General features: G+C 39.0%; 2 protein-coding genes across 7 annotated transcripts in view; one reads left to right on the top strand and one right to left on the bottom strand.

The window, feature by feature from the left end:
* Positions 1 to 13,181, bottom strand: part of Zcchc9 (zinc finger CCHC-type containing 9) — a 236,344-nt gene that overhangs the window by 122,420 nt on the left and 100,743 nt on the right. The window lies entirely within an intron of this gene.
* Positions 1 to 13,181, top strand: part of Ssbp2 (single stranded DNA binding protein 2) — a 253,540-nt gene that overhangs the window by 228,819 nt on the left and 11,540 nt on the right. For all 4 annotated transcript variants that reach the window (XM_057789547.1, XM_057789546.1, XM_057789545.1 and 1 more), the window contains 5 exons: positions 822 to 876; positions 4,321 to 4,391; positions 7,600 to 7,678; positions 9,735 to 9,763; positions 11,818 to 11,916. In XM_057789547.1, coding sequence (XP_057645530.1) covers positions 822 to 876; positions 4,321 to 4,391; positions 7,600 to 7,678; positions 9,735 to 9,763; positions 11,818 to 11,916 — 333 coding nt within the window. The remainder of the gene's footprint in view (positions 1 to 821; positions 877 to 4,320; positions 4,392 to 7,599; positions 7,679 to 9,734; positions 9,764 to 11,817; positions 11,917 to 13,181) is intronic.

Genomic DNA, 13,181 nt, shown 5'->3' with positions numbered 1-13,181 from the left:
TAATAGGCATGAAAAGTTGTTCATGAGATTATATACATTTATTTTAAAAGACATTTTAGTTGTTTACTTAGTGGGAAGTGCAGATATTATTTGAAGTAACTTATAAACTGTATGTACACACTCAGAATAAAGATTTAAGTTAATTTGACCACTATCCATAGGGTACCTGAAGAATTCTAAAGCTCGTTGCCTAGCCTGTTGGTTTAGTTGTCAGAATTAAGGGCAGACTCACTCCTGCCTCGTCAGGGGTTGTGGAGCTGCAGCCTCAGTGAGGACCGTGTCTCATTTCTCACTGAAGCAGAATGTACTGAGCTCTGTGTCGCAGCCAAAGCCGACAGAGAAAAGAAATCGCGTTAGTGGGTCTGGAGTACAGACCTCTAAGTGAGTGTCTCTCAGAGACTCTTTGTGAATGTCTTTGTAGTTTTAGTAAAAGCCAGTGACACAGAATGTCAGAAAATTGCAGCGAACAATTAAAGTACACGTGAATTATTCCTACTTTGTTGATTTGTAAAGGCCCTATTAAGTGGTTTCTTCTTAACCTCATTATAGGTGATGTGATTAAATCATGAATAATAAACCAGTGTTACAGGCTTATTGTTTTTGGAAACTTGTCAAAACAGTCTCAACATAGTTAAGCTAAATTATGTTTTGCATAATATTGAGTTGATTGTGAATCAAAGAAAATAAATTACAGAGGAAATATATTTGCTTTGTATTTTAAAATTGGATTATTATAGAGATAAGTATAACCTTTTTCTGCTTTTCCTTACATTGTTTAATGAAATGCTTTATTTTTTCTGAAATCTTGTGTAATTATTTAGGGTCCTCCAGGAGGCGGAGGGCCACCAGGAACGCCCATCATGCCTAGTCCAGCAGGTATGGTAATTCCAACAAGATACGTGGGCATTTGACTCCTAAGATAAAACCACAGAATATAGAAATTTTTTTCTTAAATCAACTTAGGAATTTTCATTGTCTCAACATGTTTAAAGACCGCAGAGGAAGCAGGCGAGAAGAAGTCAAGATCTTAGAGAGCTTCAGTCCTTAAAGATTTAGAAAATTCCTCTTGTGTGGATTATAGATTTAGACAATATGGGCAATGTGTTGATTTATATGAATTGCAGGTAACTTGACTTACCTGCAAATCCCTTAAAACTGAGAAGAATCCATAGCCCCCAAATCAGAAAATCTCCAGGAGTAAAACACTAGAGACATAGACCCATTAGGTTAGAATGGCAGACTGACTCCCACCCGTATCTACCATTTTACCGAGTATGGATGTGCTTATAGTATTGTTTACCCTACATGTCTATAGGAATTTATTAGTTAATAGATTTACTGACTACTGCTGAAAGATTTTTTAATCTTCTAAAATAAGATATACTTCAATATTTCCATAACAGTTCAACAAAATTATTTCAAGTAGCATTAGCCTTTTTTTTCCTTGAGACTTTAACAGAGTATTAAACATATTTGGAGACTAGTGATTAGAATTTAAATTATCAAAGATCTATCAAGTTATGGAACGTGTATCAAGGGCTATCAGATGGCTCTTAAGAACTGATTCCAGATCCCCTAGTGCTGGAATTACAGATGATTGGGAGCCCCTTGATATTTGTGTTGGGAACTGAACTCAGGTCCTCTGCAGGAATGATATGTGCTCTTAACAGTAGGGTCACCTCTCCTGACCCACAAGTTTGTATAGACGTGTATGTATGTATGTATGTATGTGTGTGTGTGTGTGTGTATGTATGTGTATTGCACACATGTATATTTATACATATGTATGTGTTCCAGAAATTTTAAAAGCAGAGAAATAAGCTAAGGTTTTAAGTATTTCTTGGTAATAAAATAGATTTGAAATGTTTATAATTAAAAATAATTTTAGTATGATTCACCATGAAGTCAAATATATTTAGATTTAGTTCTAAGATATACAGGAGTTTAAAATTCATTATTATTAATAATGCTGGCAAATAATTTTTTATTTTGTATATTTTATTTAAAACCAAATTTGGTAATATGAAATGTTACCTTAAATTTACTATTTCTCTCTTTCCATAAAATTGTCATTATCTCTATCTTCAAAGTGTCCACACTGAAAATGAAGCAAAATCCATCAAAGATAAACTTACGAACTAATTGCCTCCCGTGCATTTAAGTCTCCTATTGTGAAGCTAATGTGTAGTTTATGAGATGGTGTATGATTTTTCTCTTTTCGCTATTGACTAGAACCTACCTTCAAGAACACTAAGCATATCAAGGGATGAGTAGTCTACCGACATTTTCAGCGTGCCTTGCTGCCTTGCTCACATACTTTTGTAAAGGCATCCTTTAATAATGGGCCCGTGACCTCAGCCCCAAAGACGCTTGCCCATAGGTTCACTTCAGTGTAAGACTCTTCCATGAATCAAAAGGAGTCAGGCATTTCCCAGAAAGCCATCCTTATTCCTTTTGATGATTTTCTCTCATTTGGATGAAATTATCTTTTCAATTAGTCTTAAAAATGATAAATTCATCTCTTGCATATTTAAAATATGTAATCCATTTTTCTTTCACCAAAAGTAAAGATAAAACTTATTTAAGCTTTTCATATATTTAAAAACGAATCCAAAATTTTCTGAAATATCATAGAACTATCTAGACAGATTAAATGCAGTAAATATAATTTGTTGTCCGAGGCACACAAGCTAAGTAAAATATAGCCCATTTCTCTCTGATGAACTCTTGATAGCCAGGATGAGCAGAAGGGAGATACAAGGCTGCATTGGTTGAGGAGCATGCATGCACTCAGAAACCTCAGGGAAACTTACACTAGAAACAGCATTTAAAAGGGGCCTCGGATAGTGACCAGAACACCTGTAGGTGGGGCTGGTGAGAAGATGGTAGGCAGGAGAGAGAATGAAAATAGAAGATGGGCAAGGCTGGTGGTAGACAAGGAGTGAGTTACCTTAAGTGACAGAAGTATTCATGGATGAGGACATGAAAAAATTATAGCTGCAAAAATAGGTTGGGATCTCACTTACTATTCAAAAGCAAAGGCCAGCCTGAGGGGATGCATTCTGGTTTATTCACTATTATGAGGTATTTATTTAGAAGTAATCTAGCTGCTCCTAGTGGCACACCTTTAATCCCAGCACTTGGGAGACAGAGGCGGGTGGACCTCTGAGTTCAAGGCCAGCCTGGTCTACATAATGAGTTCAAGGACAGCCACGGGTACACAGTGAGACCTGGTCTCAAAAAAAAAAAAAAAAAAAAAAAAAAAAAAAAAAAAAAAAAGTAAAATCTAGTGCTGAGATTTTTATATCACTGTTGATAAATGACCAGTGAATAATACTGTTCTTACTGTAAATGATACATACAACACGAAAATCACAGGCTAATTAATGTCTAGTAAGTAGACACACACAGCAGAAGTAATTATATCTCTCTGTGGTCATTATCATAAGAAAGCATGTTATTTTACCTTCTCTCTTGAGTCAATACAAAACTCATTTTTTCAAACACTTAATCCTTTTCAAAATAAAGATCTATTGTAATACATGTAAGTAAAATTGGTAATTTTAAGTAAATAAAAACTGTTTTATAACTAATTTCCTCAATGTAAAATAATTGAATTTCACTATGGGTTTTACTTCATAAAATATATGTGGAGATTGAATTAGAATTAGCTAATAGGCACGAAGTATAAGTTCTAGAGTAGTGTAGAATCCTATGTACATGTATAGAGTATATATTGCAGTTATTTTAATAAAAACTGAAGAAAGTCATCAAAATTTGCTGAAAGCCATTCAGTACTTGGGAAACTGAGACAGGAGGATTGCTGTGAATTCAAGGCCAGACACAGCCATAAGACAAGACCATCTCTGGAAAGGAAAAACAAATCGATAGAGGTATCTGCTTTTTCTTCAAGCAAGATGATTCTTTTACTAGTCTTGCTGTAATCTCATATTTGAAATTAAGTCAGTATGTTTTACCAGTTTCATCCTAAAATACAAAATTTTCCCTTTGGAATTCTAAGAAAATCCTGAAAATTGAAAAGCTACTTAATTTGAATTTTTTTAATTATCTGATATGTATACATGTGATTTCTTATGGAGTCAAATATACTGTAATTTTTTACCTCTCTTCATGTTCCTGACATGACTTTAGAACAGTACAGTTGGCTCAGATAATGACTGCCAGGAACTGTTTCCAAGCGTTGCTAATGACTGTGTCTGCTGTGTATCTCGCTGGCAAGTTCTGTGTATGCCAAGGTCATTTTTGGTTGTTTTGTGATGGCTTTGGTAGAAATATTAATTAAGTGATGTTTTGTTTCAGATTCAACAAATTCTGGAGACAATATGTATACTTTAATGAACGCAGTACCTCCTGGGCCTAACAGACCTAATGTAAGTATGGATTATAAATTTGGGTTATAATATAGTAATATTCCAAATAAATTTAGATATAGATATAAATATGTTATGCTTATATGTAAGTACATAGGGTAGCTAAAATTGAAAAAGTCAGCAAATACATTTATTGCATATCAAACTAATTAAAACCTACATACCTGTAGCCTTGGAGTCTTCTAAAGCATCAAGTACCTTCTAAAGCTGCAGAGACAGGGAAGAGTAACGTGCAGCACATCATAGGCTCTTGGGCTTCCATTCTAACTTCCCAGCACAGCTCTTAACTGTGTTCTTGTTGAAAGCTGAGTAAGAACATTCCATCCAGTCATTCTCTGACGTTGCAGTTGTGTGCATGCATCACAAGTTCTTTCTAAAAGACAAATGGTGCTTTTATTTCATTGCGTTCTCTTACTGTATGCATGTGTGCACTTGTGCTGGTTACGTGTGCTATGGCACACATGCAGAGGTCAGAGGGCAACTTGAAGTACAGCTTTCTCTCCATTCACTATGTGAATTCTGGGGATTGAGCTCAGATTTTGGGTGGTAAAGTGCCTTGACCATCTTTCCTACCTCCCTGTCCGTGTGTTTTTAGCAGCAACCTTGTTCTCCTGGGAAGGTACGTGAGCTGGTGGCATTTAGGCTTGTCTGAATAGTTTCCCCCCCAAGCCACCCACCCAGCCTGCCTGCCTGCCTGACTTCTTTCCTTCCTTTTGTTTTTCCTGTGCCCTCCCCTTCCTGTCTTGTTTAATCTGCTCTGGTCCTGAAGGCTAGTGTGATTCAGCACTCTGACCACACACACTGTAATCAGTGCTCAGTCCATGTGGATTGGAGTATGAATTGGAAACATTTAGAAGAAAATGCTGCCTTTGGTAGGTACTTACCTCCAAGCATGAGATGACCATACCTGCCTTCAGTCGGCACAGAAGCATTCTAGAAGCATGCGGAGGTGAAAGGGCACTGACCGTGAACTCCCTTCACAGCTCTGCCCCAGCATGTCGGTTCATAGCTACTGCTAAGATTTTACTTGAAAAGAAGCAGTCCTGCTGCTTTACAAATGGGAGCCGAGCTGCTGCAGTCTGAAGTAAGCTGGCACAGCACAGGTGACTAAGAACAGTTAGCAGTGCATCCCTAAGTAGCTGAATGTGTCATTCTCTGTCCCCATTCAGTGATCTCTCACCTACTAAGACAGTGTTGACACTGGCATCATGATTCAACAGAAATATTCATAATGAGCCAATAGCATCAGCAGCTTCTTTTTTATTAATTTTTTTAAAGAAAACAAACTATCTTTTTTCATTATACATACCAATCCCAGTTCCCACTCCCTCCCCTCCTCCCAGTCCCTCCACATACTCCTCCACCCCACCCCCATCCACTCCTCAGAGAGGGTGAGGCACATTGCTTTGGGCTGAGCAAGGTATCATCCAAAGAGAATAGGTTCCCAGAAAGCATGCAGTGGGGATAAATCCTGGTTCCACTGCCAGTGGCCCCTCAGTCTGCCCCAACCAGGCAACTGGCAACCACATTCAGAGGAACTAATTTGATCCTATGCTTGTTCCTTCCCAGTCCGGCTGGAGTTGGTGAGCTCCCATTAGTTTCAGTGGTGAACCCATCCATCATGGTCTTGACCTCTTTACTCATATTTTCATTCCTTCCACTCTTGAACTGGACTTTGGGAGCTCAGTCCAGTGCTCCGATACGGGTCTCTGCTTCTGTTTCCATCAGTTGCTGGATGAAGGTTCTATGGTGATATTTAAAATATCCATCAGTCTGACTAGAGGGCAAGGCAAGTTTGGGCCCCCTCTCTTCTATTGCTTAGGGTCTTAGCTGGGGTCATCCTTGGGGATTCCTGGGAATTTCTCTAGAGCCAGATTTCCTTTGCTTTGCAGAAACTTCTCAGTTTCAGGAGGTCCCATTTATTTATTGTTGCTCTCACTGTCTGTACTACAGGGTTATATTTAGGAAGTGTTCTCCTGTGCCCATGCATTAAAGACTCCTTCCCACTTTCTCTCCTATCAGGTTCAGTGTGGTCAGATTTATATTGAGGTCTTTAGTTCATTTAGATTTGAGTTTTGTACATGGGGATAGCTATGAATCTATTTTCATTCTTCTGCTTGTTGACATCCAGTTATGCCAGCACCATTTGTTGAAGATGCTTTCTTTTTTCCATTGTATAATTTTAGTTTCTTTGTCTAAAATCAGGTGTTCATAGATGTGCGGATTAATATCTGGGTCTCCGATTTGATTCCATTGGTCAACCTGTCTGTTTTTATGCCAGTACCAGGCTGTTTTCATTACTGTAGCTCTGTAGTAGAGTTTGAAGTCAAGGATGATGATGCCTCTGGAAGTTCCTTTATTGTACAGGATTGTTTTGGCTATCCTGGGGTTTTTGTTTTTCCATATGTAGTTGATGATTAAGAATTGTGTTGGGATTTTTATGGGGAATGCATTGAATCTATAGATTGCTTTTGGAAGGATTGCCATTTTTATTATGTTGATCCTACCTATCCAAGAGCATGGGAGATCTTTCCATTTTTCTGGTATCTTCTTCAATTTCTTTCTTAAAAGACTTAAAGTTCTTGTCGAATAGGTCTTTCACTTCTTTGGTTAGTGTTACCCCAAGATATTTTTTTGTGTGTGGCTATTGTGAAAGGTGATGTTTCCCTGATTTCTTTCTCAGCTTCTTTATCATTTGTATATAGGAGGGCTACTGATTTTTAAGTTGATCTTGTATCCTGCCACATTACTGAAAGTATTTATCAGCTGTAGGAATTCCCTGGTAGAGTTTTAGGGGTCACTTATGTATACTATCGTATCACCTTTAAATAACAAAAGTTTGATTTCTTCCTTTCCAACTTGAATCCCCCTGAGCAGCTTCTTAAGAACTCCCTGGGGGTATGAAAGGGACTCCATCACCATCAAGGAGAGAAAGCTGATCTTTTCATTTGCATAGGATGTCCATGCATTTCAGTTGGGCATGTCTCAGGAGAAAAAGAAAAATGGACAGAAAGGAAGATTAGCCTGAACATCCAGAACTTAGAGATGAGAGAGGTGGAACAGACAAAGAATTCGCAATCTTGAAAGTATCCTGAAAAGTTTCTACACCTGGAAATAAATCAGGGCAGTCTCTAATGTTAATAAGTAATGCTAAATAAAATGAATTTCCATATGATCACAATCACTTTCTTCATTTTTTTAAAAACAGTTTCCAATGGGTCCTGGGTCAGATGGCCCCATGGGTGGATTAGGAGGAATGGAGTCCCATCACATGAATGGCTCTTTAGGTAAGGCTTTTCCATAAGATGTATGGAATAAATTCAAATAAAACATTAGTTCCATACTGTGGGTATTGTGGTCTACAAAGCTCTTCCATGTATGGATACTGGTTTGAGTGGTCATGTGATTTGTACTGTATTGGGTGTGAACTGGAGAGCACTTGAAAATCAGGAGTGTGAGGTTGGTTCTGTCCAAATTGCCCACAAGTATTGATGCCAGTCTGTGACAGCATAAGTGTCTCATGGCCATAGGAGACTGTTCCACTGTGCATGTGCCATGCTACCTAACCCAGAGGGCTCCTCTGTCCTTGCCACGGGTGCTTTTGCCTCTAGTCCGTGAACCCAGGTTTCTGTAATAATTCCTTAATTTTATTTTGTATGTTAATGTTTGCCTCACTTTAAATAAAACTAATAACCATACTCTGATAATATTAATGATTCCCTGTGAGACTGTGTTGTGCACCTGCCTTCAGAGTAAAGCTGAGCAGTACAGCAGTAGTTAATAGCACGCTTCACGTATGACGCTTTCTTAGCAGGTGACGCCAAGTAAGGTGAATAAAATACAATGATGAGACCTAGAGGAAAGTAAAGCAAAGCCGACTGGACCTCTTAACACACTGTGTCATGGTCAGAAGGTATAGACACAATGTGCTTGTGGTCATGAGATAGTCCAAAGGCTGACAGTGGTGCCACAGCTTATAATGGAGCCTTTCACTTACATTAGACAAACCCTGCTTATACTGTCCTGCTTAGAGGATTTCATTCCCCATACTCAGGGTCAGAAGTATGTCCCTTGAATCTCTGAAAGTCTGTGTTAATTGATTCCAAAATTATTTGCAATCACTGATAGACTTTTGTGCTTTTAAGGACCCATATTCATTTTTTGTACATTTCAAAGTTCTGGTTCACTTTATTTTGGTTGACATGAAATATCTGGTTATTGCAGCCAATAGTCACATGTAATTATTTAACTTAAAGGTAGCGAGAACGTAACATTCAAGTCCTCAGGCACACTGCCACTTACCAGGTATACACCAGGCACACACATTACTGGCTGCCATAACGGACATCTTGAAGAAACGTGCACATCATCACACAGTGTTCAATTTGACAGCACTACAATAGAATTTGATTTTTTAGTGTATCGCAAAAATACTCTCAATCAGCTAGGCAGTGGTGGCATACACCTTTAATTCCAGCATTTGAGAGGGAGCAGGACAGCAGTAGGCGGATCTCTGTGAGTTCAAGTCCAGCCTGGTCTACAGAGTGAGTTCCAGGACAACCAAAGCTACACACAGAAACCCTTTCTGGGGAAAATAAAAAGCCACTCTCAATCTGTCAAGTTGGAGAATTTGATCATAGTTAGAAGGCTTTGGTTACAGCGCTGCTAGAATCAGCTTCCAGATGAGCATCACAGTGGCTGACACCTAGCGTCTTGCTTTCTGTACTGGACATTAGTTTACATATTCACATGTAACAGTGCAGGGTGTGTGCATCCATGTGTCACAATGTGTACCTTTTTATCACAAAGGAGTCATGCTAAGCTTTTATTTTTGTTGTTCAGTAAATATTTTACACTAAGATTAGCTGTGGAGAATAAAATAATTCAAAATAAAACTGATATTGTGACAGTTATGATTGTTGCTAGTTAGTATATAATCCTATCTCCTATGTCTCTCAAGAGTCAAAATTAAAATTTAATATATCTTGAAGATATGTTTAGTTTCTATTTTGTATATTGAGTGCTATTTTTAATATTAGTAATAATACTTTTGAATATTGTAGTAAAATATGGCTCAGAATATTGTTAGATAGTCTTAGAAATTTCATTTTAAACTATCAGATTTACAACATCATTTTCATTAAAAGATACAGATCTGTACATGTAGATGATCTCTCTAGCGGTCTCCATGGGGTCTAGAGCCGTGACTCCGCTCCTGCTGCTAGGATCCAGATGATGGGCAATAGAAGTGGTTAGTGTTGGCGTGGTAGCTCGCTCCCTTGGGAATCTCCATTTGTAAAGGCTCTCTCTCTAATGAAGGTTATCTTTTCACCTTTGCTTCAGGCTCAGGAGATATGGACAGTATTTCCAAGGTGAGTAGCGTGCTTCTCTGTTTAATTCCACATGGAATGCTAAGGTGACTAAGTGAGCTTTATGAATATTGTTCTTCAACAAAAATTTGAAAGTAGAGGTTCAGACCTAATCATTCAGTGATTAAAATATGAATATGTATAATCTTTGGGAAAGGAAAATATGATAAGCAGTTTAACCATGTTCTGATGCTACATGGAGAGCTGGACTGAGGTGTGGGTGATCTTTCAGAAAGTTGTAACATCTGGAAAGTGTCTACAGCACTGTGGCAGTAGATACCTGAGAAGTTGGCTATACATGGTATAGGAACACGGCATTTGTATGTTAACTTGGTCTTTCAAGACTTTGTTAGATGGAGTTGGCGTGTGCAGTCATTATTCTTGTTCTCAAAATGTTAGGAAAGTAATCAGAAGGAAATTAATACATGTATAAAAAATGATGTGTCTGCATTTTTCCTCCTTCAATAATTTGAGTATCTAAAATTAATATTTTGGTAAAATTCTTTACATATTTTTTTGGATTTTTCAAAGGAAGGGAGGATCTGAGGTCCTGGCAGGAGCATGGTGGCAGACAGGATTGCATGGAGCAGTAGCTGACATGGACTTAAAGCCCACCTCCTTGTCCTCTATAAACCGTCCTACCAGCTGGGGGCCATTGTCATTCAGACCACCACAGTCAGCAATATCATTCCTGTTTGCAAAGCACAGTTTATTAATTAGCACCTCTAATAATTAATCTAAAATGACTCATTTAATAAAAAATTTGAAAGGGAATAAAGTTGTCAGATTGACTTCAAAGTGCAATTGCCTTTCTTTATTCTTGGATAGCTAGCATTTTGAAGGAAAAACTTACCAGAAATGGTAGAATTCTCTTTCTACGGTGCAAGTGTGGTTCTGAGCCCTTGGCATATAGAACTCCTATGGACTTCAGAGGATCCTTGCTCTCAGATCCTCCCAGCAGGGGACGCAGTGAGACAAGATGGGAGCTGCATTTACAGCAGCTCATCTGCCTGCCTCCGCTTTACAGGCTAGCCATAGTCTCACAAAGCACATGTCCTTTAGGAACTCATTCATAAAACTTTGTGTTTGCGATGGGACTTGCTGTAGTAAATCAAAATCCTCTAAGTAATTTTCTTAAAAAAAAAAAAAAACCTGAAATATAACCCATATGGTTTAGGGCAAAAACAATCTAAATATCTTTCTTCCATTTAAATAACAAAGTATTTGTTCCTGAATTTTTTAAACTTGATAAATTATAGCTTAAAATGCTTCCTTCAATCACCATTACCTGGCACTATAAACATGATTTATATGCCATTCCGTGTTTCCTATTGGCGTGGACGGCCTGATACTGTGAATAGTTCAGAGTACACTGAAAAGATAAGATGAACGAACTTGGGCAAAGACCCAGCCAACTTCGTGCTGATTGCTAATAGCAGCTGCTTTGTCTCAGAGCTTCCGTAGGAACTGTCCATTTAAACGAATGCTAGGGTGTTTCTCTAGTGGAATGCTGGTCCCTCTCTCCTCCCTCTGACAGTGAACTTTCTGGTCCTAAGGCACCTCTCTCAGTAACAATCCTTCTTCCTTATGACTCACATAAAAATAATTGAAATAGTATTATCTCTAACATGCACACAGTTAAAGGGAGATGTCTGTTAAAGGGGTGATCTTTGAACGTTTGATTAGTAAAACTCATAAGGGAGTTAGCCTGTATCATGCCTTATCCATGGGTAGGCTCTCTTCATCATCCTCCTGCTGGGAAAGCTGGGGGTTTGTCTTGTTTGTTTGTTTGGTTATTTTTAACTATAGAATTCTAGAAACACTGTACACCGAGGGTGAGGAATTGAATAAACATTGATTCTTGAGTAAGAAAATAGTTATCATAGATTACTGGGGTGTGCTTGTTCTCAAACTCCCATTTGTGAAAGCATTGCCACTCGTTCTGGTGCAGTGTGGGGTAGAGGGTTGCCAGCCGCTGTGAGCTCAGTGTCTGAGACATTGCAGTGCAGGAGGGAATGAGCATCTCCAACAATGACTTCTCTGAATCTCGTTTACAGAATTCTCCCAATAATATGAGCCTGAGTAACCAGCCGGGCACCCCAAGGGATGACGGTGAAATGGGGGGAAATTTCTTAAATCCTTTTCAGAGTGAGAGTGTAAGTATTTCTTTGACCGTGTTATTATGCACTGAAAGTCTTAAGCTCCCCTATCAGTATAAATGCTTACAACTGTTTTTACTGATGTTTACAAAGTGTTCGATATGCTGATCTTCTAGAAGGCAGAAGCATCTTCAAGTGCAGTTTTATGAGAAGAGTTCTAAGAGACCTATTTATTTATATGCAGTTACCAAAACCATAATTCTAATTTTCCTGTAGAGAACATCCATGTTACAAATAGAATGAAATCAGCTTGCCTATTTAGTTTGTCCTGCCTCCTAGCAAATGAGTAGGTGCAAGATGAGATCTGTTCTTGATTTGGCGTAGCCAGCCTGTGACAATAGTCTACATGGATTCTGGCCTCACACACTAGGGTTTGCTGCAGTGAAGGTCACATTGGTGGTCTGTCAGCCTGAGTTTGCAGCCCATGGCATTTTTAAAGTGCTGTTATAGAGCTATAGGTCGTCTTCATACATGTGAACAGGAAGGTTGTCTTCATACGTGTGGACAGGACAAAAAGTGAAGCTGTAAAGTTCGTTTATTTTTTTAGCGAGCAGTTCCTAAGCACTTCTGTGTGCCAAGGCAGTATGCTAGACACTGGGAGGCCTAAGAGACAAGATAGTGCCTTTCTCAAAGAGTTACCATGTAATGCAGTGATTTTTAACTGTTATTTAACTCTAGAAACACTCAAGGATTTTTTTAGTTTCTCAGAGTCTCCTCAAAACCCAATGGACTCAGGATTTCTGGGAGTCAGGCTGGCAGTTTAGGGATAAAAGACCCAGTTAGTGATGGGAAGAGTTGCTCTCTGCCAGTTCATAGAGGAAACTGTTGCAGGGCCTGGGTGGGCTTTATCAGGATATGACCCTTGCCCCCCACAAGTAAGTCTGGCAGACTCTGGAGGGCAGAGGCAGTCCCTGCTACCATACTTCCAGACTCAGCCTTTGCCAGAGCAACCACCACCTGTTAGCCGTGACTGACATCTGTCTTTGTTAGTGCAGAGTGATGGGCACCCCACATGGGGCCCAGGGGTGGACGGTCTGTGCATTCTTTAGCTCCTTGCCCTCAACCAATAGCCGCCACTAGAAACAAGGCTGCCCCTGAGCTTAGACTATAAAAGGTTTGCTTTCTGCTAGTTTGCTTTATTTCTGTAACTGGTGAGGACAAAGAGGGTAGATAAAACTGTGTGAGAAAGCTTGGCTGTCAGTGACACCACGTGGTTTTAGTCACTTAGGAGATTACAGGAATTCGTTTTTAGAGCCGTGGTC

Source organism: Chionomys nivalis, chromosome 15 (genome assembly GCF_950005125.1).
Source record: "Chionomys nivalis chromosome 15, mChiNiv1.1, whole genome shotgun sequence".
In the NCBI taxonomy this organism is placed as follows: domain Eukaryota; kingdom Metazoa; phylum Chordata; class Mammalia; order Rodentia; family Cricetidae; genus Chionomys; species Chionomys nivalis.
This window is presented reverse-complemented; position numbering and strand designations above follow the sequence as displayed.